The 18,808-nt window shown below is 34.8% G+C and overlaps 1 protein-coding gene across 2 annotated transcripts; it reads right to left on the bottom strand.

Moving 5' to 3' along the window:
* Nucleotides 1-842: 842 nt before the first annotated feature.
* Nucleotides 843-5,439, bottom strand: LOC103004451 (polyadenylate-binding protein 5). Of its 2 annotated transcripts, none has more exons than XM_057539104.1 (2): nucleotides 5,261-5,439; nucleotides 843-4,602 (listed from the first exon to the last, which is right to left on the bottom strand). In XM_057539104.1, the coding sequence occupies exon 2, from the start codon at nucleotides 4,574-4,576 to the stop codon at nucleotides 3,428-3,430; it is 1,149 nt and encodes a 382-aa protein (XP_057395087.1). In that variant the 5' UTR covers nucleotides 4,577-4,602; nucleotides 5,261-5,439; the 3' UTR covers nucleotides 843-3,427. The 2 variants fall into 2 exon arrangements, with proteins under 2 accessions (XP_057395087.1, XP_057395086.1); XM_057539103.1 differs by having other exon boundaries at nucleotides 844-4,716.
* Nucleotides 5,440-18,808: the final 13,369 nt, after the last annotated feature.

Below are 18,808 nucleotides of genomic sequence, written 5' to 3'. Positions count from 1 at the left end.
ACCAGAAAAGCACCAGGATGCTTGAAACTTCCTATACAGAAAATCCTCCCCAAATAACCTTTTCTATGATGCTTGCAATCACACACACACAAAATGTTCTTAATTTTCTTCTCCCTGGGCACATTTGAAACTTGTACAAGTAACTATTTTGAAAAGCTGAAAAAAAGAGTAAGAAAAACAAAAAACAAAACCTTAGTACTAAACACACCACTATTAAGTTGATCATTGATAGTATAGTTTTACTAATTATCTAGAAAATGAATAATAACCTATTTTAATGCTTTGTCACTGATTTAAGCTGTTCAGTTGTTTTGCTCCCCCTTGGAAGTCTTAATTATTAGAAGTGTATTAAATGTAGCTAAAAATGAAAAGTACAAGATTGAAAAACTACCCAGGTGCTTGTGTTTAAATAGAGATTACCTTTCCTTTATATTTTCCCCCGGCTTATATTTATATTTTCCACCTGAATTTACAGAGTTCTTTTGACTGATTTGCAGGGTCCTAACATGTATGTTTTATATGTACTTTTAGCCACATTTTAATTAATCCTTTTCTTTATACTGACTAGCTTTTTGAAAACAGTAATAATTTAAATTCTTAAATAATTTCCCAAAATGTATTAAATGCTTATACTTGTGGATTTTTACCTTCTAGAAATCTTTCGCGATTTATTCTGAATCAAAGCATTTGTAAAGGTCTTAACACTGACACTTCAAGTTTACAAATTTAAATGAAAACTGGCAATGGGGGAAAAGGAATAGAGAATACATATGGTAAATAATTACCAATGTAAGTATTTTAAATTTTATTTGAAGTTGCTTCATTTTCATATATCTTTTTTTTTTAATTAATTAATTTATTTATTTATTTATTTATGACTGTGTTGGGTCTTCATTTCTGTGCGAGGCCCTTCTCCAGTTGCGGCAAGCGGGGGCCACTCCTCATCGCGGTGCGCAGGCCTCTCACTGTCGCGGCCCCTCCCGTTGCGGAGCATAGGCTCCAGACGCCCAGGCTCAGTAGCTGTGGCTCACGGGCCTAGTTGCTCCGTGGCACGTGGGATCTTCCCAGACCAGGGCTCGAACCCGTGTTCCCTGCATTGGCAGGCAGATTCTCAACCACTGCGCCACCAGGGAAGCCCCATTTTCATATATCTTAATGATCACAATGATGTAAAGCAAGTAGACTCATAAAATATGAAAAATTATATCCTGTTAGTTTTTTTTTCTTTTGTATTTAAATGAAGAATATATCATTAACACTTTTCAAATTTTAGATACATATATATCAATATGATGTGCATTTTTATTTTTCTAGTAGATTTAAGCTTTTACATGCTCTAGATATTTTTTATCAAGCTCCTATAACTCACACTGTTTTTAAGCAAGGATGTTCATCACAGCACTGTTTACAAATGTAGAAACATTGAAAAGCATGTAAATCTCATTCAATAATGAACTACTTAGGATAAGTTATAGTACATCCACCCAAAGGAATACTATGCAGCCACTAGTTGAGGACACAGATTGGTATTTATTGATATGAAAAGATGATTATGTTTTAGTTTAAAATAAAAAAAAAACCGTACATATAGTATGTTTTCTTTTTTTTTTTGTAAAACAGTGTGTGTATACATAGGGGAAAAGGCATGAAAGGATATGCACACACTTAAAATATTAATGCACGCACTTAAAATATTAATAGTGGTTATCTCTGAACTCTGGGAATTTTAATTCCTTCTTTATAAGTTTCTGCATTGTTGTACATTTTTTTTTTACAAGAAGCATGTATTATGTTTATAATCAATAAAAAGAGTAATTTCCATTTGAAAATATTTGATAATGAATATACAAGTCATTTGTAGATAAACAATTACATAGAAACAGGTTATTCTCATTATTTTATGGGCAAATAGCCAACAAAAGTGTTAATAAAATTATATATTTATATTGTATTATGTATGAAACCAAAGATTTCTATATAAATAAAAAACAACTGAGAATAGAGTTAAAACATTTTCTTACTGTTGGATCTGGTATGAGTGAACCCTATTTTTAAAAAGTAATTATTTCAATTTCACCTAAATTAGGTATATATCTCTCTAATTCCAAAATGGATTCGAACTGGCATATATTAAAAGAAAGGCAATCCAAAGAAAATATGAAAGCAAGTGTAATATGGATGGAAGGTAGATGGATATGGAGAAGAGGGAACTAAAAGTGAAACACAGAAAGTCCATAGTATAGAAATTACAGGCTAAATAATGTAACTGCAATATAGAACAGAACATTTTGTCGCAACTTCCAAGCAGCTAGACAAAAAGAGAACCACACTGGATTAAGAGCTCTCATATGATAGATGGAGGCATGTGACTTAATCAAGAGAGATGACCTTTTCCTTAACTTTGAAACATCTGTGAATATTACCTTATTGATATATTCAACAATTTATAAGAGATAATGACAAGTTTAATAGAAGATGTTCTTCAAAGTAGTTTTCAACATCATTACAGGATTGTTTACCTTCTATATTGACACAACAGAGGCTGAAGTTAATCCTAAAGTTATTTATAGACAAAGGCAATTCAGTGCTGTTATTCACCTTTCTTGTTGATTAAACATGATCCATGTATAAGGAGTTTAGAAAAATGAGTGATAAGAATGCTCCTTAGACTGTCTTCAAATATCAAAGCTCTCAGAAAAGGTTTTTAAGATGAAACTTAGAATTTAAATAATCAATGTTTAAAGTGTTAATTTTCTAAGGTACTGATTGAGGAAATACCAATATGCTTCTTTCTCTGGGCATGAAGTTAATAACGAAAACTCAAAACTTAGTCAAAGTCACTATCAAGTCTGTGGTATGCCCAAAATATATTAAAAAGGAAAACATATATAAATAAATAAAAGGAAGAAAGAAAGCTCACATCTTTTAAAGGAATATTCATTTTAAATAATAATTTAAAGTGAAATTATACACAAACATTAACTGGATCACATAAACTTTCCCCTGCTCTACTGATTTCTGAAAAAGCAAGTTAGAAATTTTCACTGTAATAGACTCAGAAGTAAGGACCATCTCAAGAATACTTTCATAGGAGAAATTAAATTTAGTAGTATTAGTGAAATAAGGAAGGAAATATACTCCATTACCTCACCTTGACTGGTTTAGCAAAACAGCATGTGGAGGAATAAACTTTATTCTACATATTCCTAAGGCTATTATATCGAAAAATAGTACAAAATGACAGTTTTACAATTAGAAATTATGTTCTTCACTAAAATGAACAAGGTTTTCTAGTTTCACTTTTTTTCAAAAGAAAGTATTCACTTAAAAAAACCTGTGAATTCACATAAAATAACCTCTTATCACAAAGTAGCCCAAACTAAGTAGGCACCAGCTTAAGGCTGAAACAAATTGAGCATTCTTATTCTCACCACCTGCGCCTGGCCTGGCCCAGGGTGACATGCAGAGGCTTGGAGCCCACTATGCGACCATTCATCTCATCTACTGCTTTGGTAGCCTCTTCAAAAGAGGAGAAGCAGACGACACCAAACCCTTTGCCTTGCCCCACTTCCACCATCACTTTGGCCCGGCTAATTGATCCAAAGGAAGAAAATTCCTCCTTCAGTTTTTCATCATCGATGGTCTCGTCTAGGTTCTTAATATAGATAGGCACCCCTGGAGGCCGACTTTTTTCTTTTAATCTCAGCCGCTCAAATCTTCGCCTTAACTCAGCCAGGCGTTCAATTTTCTTCTGTGCTCGCCCTACATAGAGGACTTTCCCATCGATGGACTTTCCATGCAGGTCTAACACAGCCTTTTGGGCAGCCTCGTGTGTCTCGTATCTCACAAATCCAAAGCCTTTCGATTTCCCACTGGCATCTCTTATTACCTTAACACTCTCAGTTGGCCCGTACTCACTGAAAAGTTCCTTCAGTTTGTCGTCATCCATGTCATCTCCAAAGTTTTTAACGAAAACATTGGTGAAAGTCGCTCTATCCCTAGTTCTAACTTCAGCTGCCCGCTCTTCCGGAAATTTGAATCGGCCAACGTACACCTGGCGGTTGTTGAGCCGCACTCCATTCATGTGCCAGATGGCCCTATTGGCAGCGGCCAGGCTGTCAAAGTGCACATAGGCATAACCCTTAGAGCCGTTGTCATCGCATACGACTTTGCAGGAGAGAATGCTCCCAAAAGCAGAAAACAGATAAAAAAGGGCCCTATTGTCTATGGATTTGTCCAGGTTTTTGATGAATATATTGCCAACTCCAGACTTTCTTAAGCGGTCATCTGGCTGAGACCACATTAGGCGGAAAGGTTTGCCGTTAATCAAATCAAAATTCATGGTGTTCAAGGCCCACTCAGCATCCGCAGGAAAGCGGAAGTTAACATAGCCATAGCCCAGGGGGCTGCGGGTCACCGGGTCACGGCAGATTCGGGTGAAGCGCAGAGGGCCAGCAGGCCTGAACTTTTTATATAACATGTCCTCGGTGACATCTGGGTCCAAGTCACCCACATACAGGGCAGCCTTGAGGTACTTCTTTTTCTTGCCAGCAGGATTAGGCTCCCCACTCCCCATCTCTCTGAGCACAGGGAGGAGGCTTTCTTGGGAGAGAAAAAGAGGTTGCTTTCTCTAAGCTATGGGCCAAGCAGCTGTTCACAAACAGAAAAAAGCCAAGGCGAAGGAAGCTAAAAGCAGACTCAGAATCACTGTTGAGGCTGAGAAAATGAAGTTCAGAAACAGCTGGTCAGCAGGCTCAGAACAAACGCATCAGACAAAAAAGCACCCCAATAACGAATCCGTTCTCCCTAAGGTGGCTTAGAATTTCCACCCATTCAGATCTAAAATCAGTTTCAAAAGCCAGTAGTAGGAAAGAAATGTCCCTTTCCCCGTTAAATTGTAAGAAATCATCAAGCAGCTGGCTGGCTCCCCACATCTAGCCTTGCCGACAGAGGCCTCACGACCCGTTTTCTGCATAAATATAGGCCTCAAGCTCGTGCGGGCTTAAAATGATATCAACAAGGGCAGAGGCCGAACGTGTATTCCTCCGCCGGCTGCCTGGCCGGTCTCAGAAGGGCTCGCGCTCACTAAGGCCGCGCTACACACACTCAGCGTCAGCGAAAGGGCAGACTGGACACTTGGTGGGCTGCGGCCGGGCAGGCAGGCTGCAGGCGGCGGATCGGACAGAGAGACAGACAGACAGACACACGCGCGGGGGACCGGAGACCGCCCAGATACCCAAGATGCCCACTGGGTACGGACCGAGTGACGCGCGGAGATTTCGGCAGCCTGAGACTCGCGGCGGGTCCGGAGGGACTGACTGGCAGACGCGCACTGGGTCAGCTCAGACGCGAGGAGGTTCCGGACAGATGCGGGGCGGAGTCAGGAGAGAAGGGCAGATGCGCGGCGGGCGGGCAGAGCGCAGACCGATGGACAGGGATTGCGCCCTGCAGGACAGACCGACCCAGGGACTAAAAGCTTCTAGCTGTGGTAGGGCGAGCGGGCGGGGCGCAAGGAAACCCGGAACCTTGCTAAGTAACTTCCCGCTTGCTCTGTGCCAAGATGTTAAAAAAAAAAGAAAAGAAAAGAAAAAGAAAAAAGAACGAACGAAAGAAAAATATTTAAATGATTTCTAGATTTTTCATTTCTTATTTTTGAAATTTTATTTATTATTTAAAATATTACCTTTAGGCTACTGACCCCAAAATCAAAGGAGGTGACGACCTAGGCAGAGGGACTCTCATATTTTTTTTGTTTTGTTTTTTTTTAAACGAATTCCCTAAATCGTTTCTGCTTAGGAAATAGCGTGTAGGTTGCATACTTTCCTGAGTGCATTGGAAAGTCAGTTGACAGCTGTACTGGACTCCCAGTTCAGTGCTAAATGATCACAGGGTCAAATAAAACACAGGCCCATGTTGTAGTTGGCCTTTATTTTTACTCCATTGAACTTCAACATAATGGTAGCATTATCCCCAGGTAATAGGCAGAGTTCTTTTCGCTGCTCCAGTAATACTAAGGTTTTAATGATTGGAGAGCCATAAAATGACTTTTAATGGTACTTAGTGCCAGAAAACGTTGAAGATGTGCTGCCTCCATAATCACAAATTGCAAAATCTTAGTTAAAGAGTAAAAACTGCAGAATCAATGCAAAATATATAATGTTTGAAGATGAAATAAACATGTAAAGATATAGGCACTTTACACAATTAATTGCTAATTTCAACTTGAATTGTCAACTTTAAACCATTGCAGGGAACAATGCTATAAGATTAGACACAGCTCAGAGGTTTCCCAAGATCTCTCTTTAGAGTTTGTAGTAAACTGTTTTGAAGAGGAATGTTACCCCGTCTTCGGAAAATCATCAGTGTCTGTAACACATAACTCAACCAGCCCCTTCCACAAGCCCTCCCCTCAAAAAGAAAATCCGAACAAAACATATGTCAGTACTGTTAGGCTGGAAAAGATCCTGGCAAAAAAGGAATGCAAGAGAAGGACATCACCCCAAAGGGTGTTGTCTTAAATTCTTAGAATAACAGGCTAAATTCATGTGTTGCTTCATTTTCTACAGTTTCTGTTAGACGGTATAGTTGACTAGAGATGACAATTTACCCTCATTATTTACTCAATTATTTTGTAATTTTCTCCTCAAGGGTTCTTGCTTAGCTAAGACATGGAGACTATGTGAGAAAAAGCAAATACAAATTAAAAAATGTTATAGAGATAGACTAATAAAAACCGGTCTTAAAATATCACCACATTGACCAACATGTAGAAACACTTGTGAACACGTGCTTACTTTATTGTACTTTGAACATAACCTTTATAAACATCTTTCCTCATAAACTTAATTGACAATGGGCCAGAGCTTTTGTTTTTATTTTTCTGATTTAAAAGTATTACTTTACTGAAAATGCTATATTAAAATAACAACATAAATCCAAGAGAATAATTACCACAATATTATCACTAAATCAAATTAATATTTTATTTATGTAACCACCTAAATGCTGTCCATATTCCAATTCATTTGTATATATTTTCTCTAATATTATAGATGGAATTGGGTTGCTAAAAATAATTATTTTCGGGAATTCCCTGGTGGCGCAGTGGTTAAGAATTAACCTGCAAATGCAGGGAACATGGGTTCGAGCCCTGGTCCTGGAAGATCCCACCTGCCATGGAGCAACTAGGCCCGTGTGCCATAACTACTGAGCCTGTGTGCCACACCTACTGAAGCCCACATGCCTAGAGCCTGTGCTCCGCAACAAGAGAAGTCACCGCAATGAGAAGCCCGCGCACTGCAACGAAGAGTAGCCCCCACTTGCCACAACTAGAGAAAGCCTGCATGCCGCAACGAAGACCCAACTCAGCCAAAAGTAAATAAATTGGAAATACTTTTAAAAATAATAATAATTATTTCAAAATAACCTCCACTCTACACTTGCCAGCCATTTTGGGGTCATTACAGTATAAACATTCTAAACTATAGTGAACATTTTATCAGATCAAAAATCAGAAATTTAGAACTGCTGTGAAATAAATTAATTTTAGTAGAGTTCCCTCTGCTAAGCAGAAGTTTATGGAAAAAAGGGAAACAGTTTCATCTATAATTTGTTTAATCATTTTAATATTTACATTGAGAATTGTCTCTGGAATAAAAATCAGATGTGGGACATTTCTCTGTCATTTTTATTATATATTCAAGGTAAGTTTATAGTCTATGTAAATCTGATTCATATATTAAATCCATTAAAAATCCCCACCCAGATTCCTAAGGCAGTTGGTTGAAGCATATCTGAGTCTTCCTAAATCTGAGAAACATTTTGCATGAGGAAAGAATCCTGGACAACTGGTATTCTAAGTGCAACCTACCACACATTGTTATTTACAGTTGGTAGAAATTTGTGAGCATGAGCAGAAGAAGAGGAGAGTTGGAAATTTATGTTTTTCAGCCTTGTCTTAACAGGCACTTGATCCTGTTTCCAGTGAAAAGTCTGAGTTGTGCAAGGTGCTGGGACTTCACAATGAAAGTAAACTTGCTGCTCTCTTGAATGAAGTCTGGGATGGTTGAACAAAGTAAAACCTTCATTACCTAGAACTTGGCTCATGTTTTTTAGACAAAAAGAGGAAAATTGCCAAAAAACCAATTTGGCGTTAAACATGTAGTAGTAAGTTTTGGAGCCAGTAGCAATTCTTTGTCTCTATTTCCAAAATTGTATTCTTCTCCGTGAGTATTTATGCTCTGGATGATAATCCTGAAGGCATTTTGATAAGATTTATTATCAAAGAAAGATTAAATTGTGTTTATTAGAATGTACTTACTGAAATGAGAAAGTAACCAAAAGTGGAAAAAGTTTCAACAGAATATACAATGGAACGGGATTTATGCTAAATTGTCAATAAACCAGAATATCTCATTTTTCAACATATAACCAAAATTTCAATATTTTAAATTATAAAACTATAGTTTAGATATTTATTCAAAGGCTGTAGCTATAATTCATACATTTATAGCCCTAGGTGGTTTGTTGGAAATTAAGAAAGATTCTTTTACAAAATTTTAACATTTTTTTCTTTTTTCATTTCTCTCATTAACTGAATCCCTGTTGAATTAAAAAGTCATGCATTCAACTGTGGATAAATCTGAGTATTAAAAACAAATACAAATAATATAACAACTTCATATATATTTAGGTTTAGTTAGGTATCTCCTTAGGGTTCTCTTTTAATTAGATCCTATTAGTTTAAAATGAACCCATGGAATATTACAATGTATATTTATGCAATTGCTATGCATTCAAAATCCAGTCTGTTTAGAGTTTTACATATGATATAGAGGCAAAGTATTTTATCTTATTATGCATTAAAATATGGTAGGGGTATCAGCCAATTGACAGATAGTCTCAGACAAATCTCTCCTTACTAGGGTTTGTTTACTGAACATATGCCTCATACAGGGAAAACACACACACACACACACACACACACACCACATTCTTTGATTAAAAATCCTGAGTTATAGTCATTTCACTTGACCTAGAACAATAAATAAAATAATAATTGTTTAAAAATGTAAACTTTATGCTTTATTTTTATTTTCATTTTTTAATGATGGGAAAATATACATCAAATTTACCGTCCTAATGATTTTTAAGTGAACAATTCCATGGCTTTAAGTACACTCTCATTGTCATCACATTGTCATGCAAGCGACATCACTATCTCCAGAACTCTTCATCTTGCCAAACTGAAACTCTGTACCCATTAATCTATGCTTTTAGATGACACAAAATATGTTAAGCCATTTCTTTATTGTTGGGCATTAAAGCTGCTTTTAGTTATTTTATGGTCACAACACACAATGCTATAATAAACGTCCTTATTCACATACTTTTATATATTATTACTCATTTCTATTAACTAGATTCTCAGAAGTGTGTATCATACACTTAGATGGTATGTGAATTATTAAATGTTAATATATACTGTCAGAATTATGTCAAAAATGATGACACAATTTACTTATTTTACCAACAACATAAAAATTTAGAGGAAATGGCTAACTCCTAGCAAAATAGGAATTACCAAATTTGATCCAAAGGAAAAGTGGAAGAATAATTGCCATAGAACAGATTACAGAAAGATTACACATATGCTATTTAAAAACAAAAAACAGGCACAGGTGATTTTATAGTTGAGTAGTATTATATAATCTTTAAGAAAATACATGTAGTGCTAATGCTATTCATACTATTCTCAACCATAAAAAGCTCCTTAAATCACTTTTATAAAATTGTCTCCAAGAGAGACTTCTCATAAGCCTAACTCATGTTTTCAAACCAGAATAAAGTTATAGATTGATGGTCAGTCCATTTGCTGGTAGAACTTGGATATAATTGTCTCAGTTGTGTGTATCTGTGGGTGTAGGCAGATTGCAGGAGCAGGGTTAAGTGTTACATAATAAGGATTTAGAAGGGGATATGTGATGGGAAGAAAATTAAAGACTTCTGGTTTAAAATGTCAAAACAAAATAAAACATATTCCAGATACTGACCATGAAATCTTGCACTTTTTCCCTTTCCTTCTGGACAAACTGTTCAGAAAATGTAAAACATGGAGAACAGTTCTTCACAGATAAGGAAAACTGAATATTTAAACAAACAGATGATTGAGGAAAATACTCTGCTTATCTTTTCTAACCTAAAAGTTCAAATGTAAAATAATACATTATTGTTTAATCTTTATCAATGGGAGGATCATAGAGTTTCTTTCTTTTAAAACACTTCCCATCCCCAAATCCCTGTGTTGTGGCTATAGGCACACTAAGTACTCATATAATCCCTGTGAAAGCTATCGGGACGCCTTCTGTATACTGCTTGTTCATTCATATTCATCTTCATAATAGGTAACAGGAACTGTATGCCCATTTTGTTTTGAAATCAATCATTATATTCATGCTTTGATACATACAGTGGAGTTATATTAAGTGGACATTAGATTTACAAGATGAAATACCTATATTTTCCATTTCGTCTTTAATCTCCTTTGCCACGATTTCAAATACACTCTTTTTTTTTGCATCATGGATTATTTAATTAATTAATTAATTTTTATTAATTTTTATTGGAGTATAGTTGCTTTACAATGTTGTGTTAGTTTCTGCTGTACAGCAAAGTGAATCAGTTATACATATACATATATCCACTCTTTTTTAGATTTCCTTCCTATTTAGGTTACCACAGAGCATTGAGTAGAGTTCCCTGTGCTATACAGTAGGTTCTCATTAGTTATCTACTTTATACATAGTAGTGTATAAATGTCAATTCCAATCTCCCAATTCATCCCACCCACCCCCCTTGGTAACCATAAGTTTCTTCTATACATCTTTGACTCTATTTCTGCTTTGCAAATAAGTTCAACTGTATCATTTTTCTAGATTCCACATATAAGAGATTTTATACGATATTTATTTTTCTCTTTCTGACTTACTTCACTCTGTATGACAATCTCTAGGTCTATCCATATCTCTGCAAATGGTACTATTTCTTTCCTTTTTGTGGCTGAGTAATATTCCATTGCATATATGTACCACATCTTCTTTATCCATTCCTCTGTCAATGGACATTTAAGTTGCTTCCATGTCCTGGCTATTGTAAATAGTGCTTCAATGAACATCAGGGTGCATGCACCCTTTTGAATTATGGTTTTCTCTGGATATATGTGGGATTGCTGGGTCATATGGTAGCTCTATTTTTAGTTTTTTAAGGAACATCCTTACTGTTCTCCATAGTGGCTGTACCAATTTACATTCCCACCAACAGCATAGGAGGGTTCCCTTTTCTCCACACCCTCTCCAGCATTTATTGTTCGTAGATTTTTTGATGATGGCCATACTGACTGGTGTGAGGTGATACCTCATGGTAGTTTTGATTTACATTTCTCTGATAATTAGTGATGTTGATCATCTTTTCATGTGTTTGTTGGCCATCTGTATGTCTTCTTTGGAGAAATGTCTATCAAATACACTCTTAAAGATAAGATTCTTTCATTATAGAATTTTCTTTCCATATATTCCTCTTTTTGGGTGAGGTGGAATAACAAATATTAATACCTTTATAAAAAAGTTATGACTATTTCCATCATTATTTTATTAAAATTATACATTTAATTCTTTATTGTGTGCTTTAAATTTAATTCCTGTGCAATATCAGAGAGTCTAAATGACAAGCTAGTATCTGACAGCGTAAAAACTTGCAGAAACTCCAAGGTTTAAAGTAAAATAATTCATCTGATCTGGAGAGAAAATACACAATCTAATTACTTTGATTTACCTCAATAAAGAGTCATCAGTAATGCTTACTTTTTGATTTACAGTGTAATCAAAATAATTATTCACTGGCTTGGAGCAACACCTAAGCTCTAGCACATTTCCATTAGAAATACAGTCCTCTTTTAAATATTTACATTTAGATAGAGGGAATAAACCTACCACAAAATTTCAAAGGATATAAGGGGTCCTGGGGTTGTTACTGTTAACTACAGAATCCTGCTTGTGACTCTAATTATTCTTATTTATTTTTATAATATATTTAAGTCTTAATGCTAGACTTTGGCTGCTGAAACATTGTTGAAACTGATTTACTACTAAGACTAAAAATCATTCATTAATAATGAGGGGACATTTCTCTTGGTTAATTTATTTACCTATTTGTGGCTCCAATAATATTGAAATGACCTTTAGAATATTTGGATACATTATTCATCAACTTAAGTGAGCTCTGCACTTCAATTCTATGCATTTTATGTTTGCTTCAATTCTCCCCCTTCCCCGCCCACCAAGACATTTATTTTTCTTCACATAACTGTTTCAAGAAGTTATCCAATTTTCAAGACATTTGATGTATGATGGTATCTAGATACATTTTAAGGACTGTTTGTGGTTTAGCCGTTTACTTAAGTAAAATTTAGTTTTTGAGGGTCCCCTAGGTGCCAGACACTTTGGCACTGGGGATAGAATGTTGAACGAGATACACACGGTCCCTACTATACATTGTAGTTTTTACGATCTGGAGGGGGGAATATCATAGACAAATAAAAAATAAACAAAACAAATAAATTAATTCCAATTTGTGACAAAACCCATATGGGAAATACTAAACTGGGTGTTGTGATAGCAGTTAATAGTGGAATGCAGACTAGCACAGCCTATCGTAAAATAAAAAGGACCTTCATAAGCATTTTCAAATGAGCATTTATTTTACAAACTTATAAGATGTTTAAATGAAATTTATGTTGATAGATGTAATGAGAAATTATTACACTGAATGAGGTCTATAGGTCTCAGATAATAAGTCATTTCAGCTTCCCAGAATAGCAGCTGACTGAGAAAGGATGTGGTCATATTGAAACCAGTATATGTTTAGAATTGATTATGTTCTTAGTATAGTTTACTAGCCATGGAAAATACAGGTCAAGCATTAAATAGGCTACCTCTATTAGACTTTTCCACAAACCCTTAGAAGGGTTGCAGAGAAGGTAAAAGAAAATAAAAATTATATGAATAATTGCCACAAGGAAATAGGAATTAAAATGTTTAAAATTACTTTATGATGTCTACTTATTCATTTTCATAGATGCTCTTCTTGAACATTTTTTCTGTATATTTTGTATGACCCCTTCCCTCTCTCCTTCCTCCTTTCCCTCTCCCTCTTCCTCATTTTGTTGGTCATGCTGAAGTGGTGATTCCTGATTTAGGACATAAAGAGAAAGGTACTCAGTATGTGTCTTTGTATTACTGAATCATTACCTCTACTCTAATTGTAAGTACTGTACAGTTACTACATGTGGAAACATAACTGGAGATGTAAACAACAAAAAGCAAAACAAACAAAACAAAACAAAAGAAGAAGCCTCTGGAATATTCACTTTTGAACTTAATTGTTTCTACTTAGGCAACCTCAGAAAGGTCTAAAAAGAAAATAGCATCTAGCATTTACTTATTCGTTTTCCATTTCTTTACACTTATTATTCCCTTCTCTCTGCCTTTAAAAACACTTCTTCAAGGCCTAGCTTAATTAAATTTTTTCAAGATTGCCTACTCCATTTTGGCCCATTTAAACATCTTTCTTCTCCTCTTTTAACTATTTTCCAATCTCTTTTATCTTTTGACCAAGCTCTCTCTTATATATGGGTCCTTGGACTTCTTTTCTGGATGAAGTATATGATCCTGGGGAATGACTTTTAAATTTTATACTGAAAAAAATTACTTTTCTCTTCTTGTTCATTTGAATTAAATTGAAATGACTGAGATTGAATTGAATTGAAAAGATTTATACAGGGTCAACACATATTTAGGGTGTGTGCCCTCTTACAGCCAAGAGAAACAAGACTAATCAATCATACCACTGAGCCTGGACCTGGTTTCATCATATTTGTAAGCAAAGTGCTACAGGCAGCTACTACTAGTCATCAGATTTGGCATGCAAAATAAGCCTTTATGGGATCCCAGATACTTTGAATGTGTTATTAATTATTTCTTCCTTTAGTGTAGAATTTTAAAAAATAGCTATATTTTAAAAGAAGTTATAATTTTCCAAATCTTGCTACAGTATGGTTACGAAGCAGGAAGAGTAACCATTCTCTTCTGACCCACAAGAAAGTTTTGGCCCTGATATAATATCAAGGATCAAGGATTATTATAAAGCCTGAATGTAAACTCATCTTGAAGAAACATTATTTTCAACTCTGAGTATTTTAACCTCATCTAAGTATGTTTTTGGATTCACCCTTTTGTTTGCTAGAAGCTGTTGTCATACAACTGTGAACTTGAAAATGTATACTGTATAGTACACATATTGCTTTTCATATTATGTGATACCTTTACACCAGGAGACTTTAGATCTAGAAAAGGGAGATTATTTGCAAAACAGACTGAAATGCTGATCTTAATAAAGGTGTAAGGTTAATTTTTGAGGACTGAGAGAGGAAGGAAGACAAACCAGCAATATAACACAACTTCTTCTGCTCTAAGGGACATGTATCCTTTTGGTTGGAAATATAAAGACAATGAATGGCAACACTTTTTGCTTTCTGTAAAGAAAACATAAACCCACTTTTTCTGTAATGACAGGATGTGGGTAAACTAATATTAATGGAAACTCATGTCTGAAAAATTGAAAACTAAATAATTTTACTTTTATTTTTATCAACTCATACTATTTACTCCAACATTGAATTGTATTCCAAAGTAGGTTTCTAGTAAACAAATATTTTGTGGGCTTTTAAGGAAATTATGAGGTGGGGAAAGTTGGTTTTAGTGGCTAACTATAAATTATATTATCCCACCCTCACAAATGATATCAGACACTTTCCTAAGACCTATCTTCATTGTTCCCCTGACACTCAGGGACTTGACAAAAACATAAATCTTTCCACCTTATTGAAATGTGATTGTTGCCTTGGCAATCAATCTATCATGGCACAAGATAGCAGCTAGTTACCTTAATTTTTAGAATAGTTTTAGACTCACAGAAAAATTGTGTGGAAAATGCAGAGTACTCACATACACTGTAGCTCACTCCAAACACAGCCTCCCACATCAATATACTGCACCAGTGTGGTACATTTGTAACAATTTATGAACCAACATTGACACATCATTATCACCCAAAGTCCATAGTTTACATTAGGGCTCACCTTTGGTGGTGTACATTCTATGGGTTTGGCAAATGTGTAGTATTACTAATCTGCCATTACAATTTCATTGAAAATAGTTTTATTGTCCTAAAAATCCTCTGTGCTTTGCCTATATATCCTGTCCTCTTCCCTATACCCTGACAATCACTGGTCTTTCTACTGTCTCCATACTTTTGCCTTTACCAGAATGTCATATAGACAGAATCATAGAGGATGTAGTCTTTTCAGACAGTCTTCTTTTACTTAGTAATATATATTTAAGGTTCTTCCATGTCTTTCCATGCCTTGAAAGCTCATTTCTTTTATAGTGCTGACAGTAATACTCCATTGTCTAGCTGTACTACAGTTTATTTATCCAAATACCTACTGAAGGACATCTTGGTTGTTCCAAGTTTTACAAATTATGAATAAAGATGCTATATCTTTGTGTAGGTTTTTGTGTGGATGTAAATTTTCACTTCATTTGGATACATGTCAAGGAGAACAGTTGCTGGATTCTATGCTAACAATATGTTTCATTTTGTAAGAAACTGCCAAATTGTCTTCCAAAATTGCTTTACCATTTTGCATTCCCGTCAGAAATGAATGATAGTTCCTGTTGCTCCACATCCTTGTCAGCATTTGTATTTGTCCATGTTTTGAATTTTCATCATTCTAATAGGTGTATAGTGGTATCTCATTATTATTTTAATTTGCAATTCTCAAATGACATATGCTGATTACCTTTTTATGCATATTTTCCATCTGTATATCATCTTTGCTGAGATGCCTATTCAGATTTTTCACCCATTTTTTTCTAAAAAATTTTTTGTTGTGGAAAGTACACTTAATATGTGAACTATCTTAACAAACTTTTAAGCTTACAGTATATTATTATTGACTGCAATGTTATACAGCAGATCTCTAGAGCATATTCTTGCTTGACTGAAATTTTATGCCTGTTGATAAGTAACTCCCCATTTCCCTCTCTCCCTGGCCTCTGGAAACCATTATTCTACTCTTTAATTCTATGAATTTAACTATTTTAGCTACCTCGTAAAAGTGGAATAATGCAGTATTTATCTTTCTACATTTGGCTTATTTCACTTAGCATAATGTCCTCAAGGTTCATTCATGTCATCACTCGTCACATATTGCAAATTTCCTTCTTTTTCTTAAAGGCTGAGTAGTATGCCATTGTATGCATATGCTACTTTTTCTTTATTCATCTGTTGATGGACTAGGTTTTTATACATATTGGTTGTTGTGAATAGTGCTGCAGTGAGCATGGGAGTGCTATCTCTTCCAGATGAGAGAAAATATTTGCAAATCATATATCTAATAAGGGGTTAATCTCCAAAATATGTAAAGAACTCCTACAAAAGAAAAGTAAAAACAAAACTAATGACCTGATTAAAAAATGTGCAAAGGACTTGAATAGATATTTCTCCAAAAAAGACATACAAATGGCTAACAGGTATATGAAAAAATGCTCAACATTGCTAATCTTTAGGGAAATGCAAAACAGAACCATAATGAGATATAGCCTCACACTTGTCAGGAGGGTTATTATCAAGAAACAAAGCACAAGTGTTGGAACTAATGTGGAGAAATTGGAACACTTGCACGCTGTTGGTGGGAATGCAAAATGTAAAACTGTATGGAGGTTCTTCAAAAAATTAAAAAAAGAACTACCATATGATCCACCAATTCCCCTTCTGGGTATTTAGAAGTGAAATACCCAGATAAAATAATTGAAAAATAATTGAAAATTTTTTTTTTCCATTTTTAACTGGGTTATTGCTTTTTTTTTATTTGTTGAGTTTTAAGAATTCTTTGTACATTTGAGATAATAGTTCTTTATCAGACATATCTTTTACAAATATTTTCTCCCAGTCTGTGGCTTTTCCTCTCATTCTTTTCACAGTGTCTTTTGTAGAGAAGACTTTTTAGAAACATTTTAATGAATTCCAACTTAACCATTATTTTCTTAAAAGAATCAGATCTTTGTCATTGCCAATCTCAAGGCTATCTAGATTTTCTCCTATGTTTTCTATAGGAGTTTTATAGTTTTGCATTTTCCATTCATGTCTATGATCCATTATGAATTAATTTTTGTGAAGGGTGTAAGTTCTGTGTCTAGCACCATTTGTTGAAAAGACTATCCTTGCCTGTGCTCTGTTGTCAAAGATCAGTTGACTATATCTGGATCTATGACTGAACTCTCTATTCTGTTCCATTGATCTATTTGTCTAATCTTTTGCCAGTATGACACTGTCTTGATTACTATAGCTTTAATGTAAGTTTTGAAGTTGGGGGAGTGTCAGTTTTCTGACTTTGTTCATCTCCTTCAATATTATGCTGGCATACTGGGTCTTTTGCTTCTCCATATAAACTTTAGAATCTGTTTGCCTATATGCACAAAATAACTTGCTGGAACTTTAGGATTGTGCTGAATCTATATATTAAGTTGGGAAGAACTGACATCTTACAATATTTTTTCCTATTCATGAACATGGAATATCTCTCCATTTATTTAGTTCTTTGATTACTTTCATCAGTTTTGTAGGTTTCCTCATCTGGATCTTGCACAGAGTTTGTCAGATTCATACCTAAGTATTTCATTCACTTGGTGATAATGTAAATATTACTGTGTTTTTTTAATCTTGAACTCTAATTGTCTATTTCTTGTACATAGGAAAGCAATTGACTTTTGTGCACTAATCTTGTATCCTAAAACCTTGCTTAACCACTAATTAGATCCAGGAGTTTTTTTTTTTTTTTTTTGACAATTCTTTCAGATTTTCTACACTGACAGTCATGTCATCTATGAACATAGACAGTTTAATTTCTTCCTTCCCAATTTATGTATGTTATATTTTCTTTTCTTATTGCATTAGCTAGGGCTTTTGGTATGATAATGAATAGTAGAGCAGTGTTATGGGACATTCTTGCCTTCTTCCCAGCATTAGTGGGGAAGAACAGTTTCTCATCAGTAAGTATGATGTTATTTGTTGGTTTTTGTAAATGTTCTTTACCAGGTTGAGGAAGTTCTCTTCTATTCTTAGCTTGTTGAGTGATTTTATCATGAATAGTTTTAGATTTTATCAAGTGCCTTTTCTGTATTTATTGATATAATCATGTGATTTTTCTTCTTTAGTCAGTTGATGTGATGGGTTATATTAATTGATTTTCAAATGTTGAACCAGGGTTACATACTTGGAATTGTATAATTCTCTTCATACAATGTTGGATTTAATTTGTTAATGTTTTGTTGTGGGTTTTGCTTTTATGATCATGAGTGACATTGGTTTGTAGTTTTCCTTTGTTGCAATGCCTTTACCTAGCTTTGGTATTAGGATAATGCTGGCCTTATAGTATGAGTATGACGTGCTTCCTCTGTTTTTATTTTCTGAAAGTAATTGCAGAAATTGGGATAATTTCTTCTTTAAACATTTGGTAGAGTTCACCAGTGAACCCATCTGGGACTGGTGCTCTCAGTTTTGGAAGGTTATTAATTATTGAGTCAACATTTTAAATAGATATAGGCTTATTCAAATTGTCTATTTCTTCTTGAAATAGTTTTGACAGATTGTGTCTGTCAAGGAGTTGGTCCATTTCATCTAAGTTATCAAA

The sequence above is a fragment of the Balaenoptera acutorostrata genome, chromosome X (assembly GCF_949987535.1).
Source record: "Balaenoptera acutorostrata chromosome X, mBalAcu1.1, whole genome shotgun sequence".
NCBI classification, from domain to species: domain Eukaryota; kingdom Metazoa; phylum Chordata; class Mammalia; order Artiodactyla; family Balaenopteridae; genus Balaenoptera; species Balaenoptera acutorostrata.
Note: the sequence above shows the minus strand (reverse complement) of the source record. Positions and strands in the feature narration are given on the sequence as shown.

Coding starts and splice junctions, on each gene's coding strand:
- LOC103004451 (XM_057539104.1), bottom strand. CDS start 4,576: ATGGGGAGTGGGGAGCCTAATCCTGCTGGCAAGAAAAAGAAGTACCTC.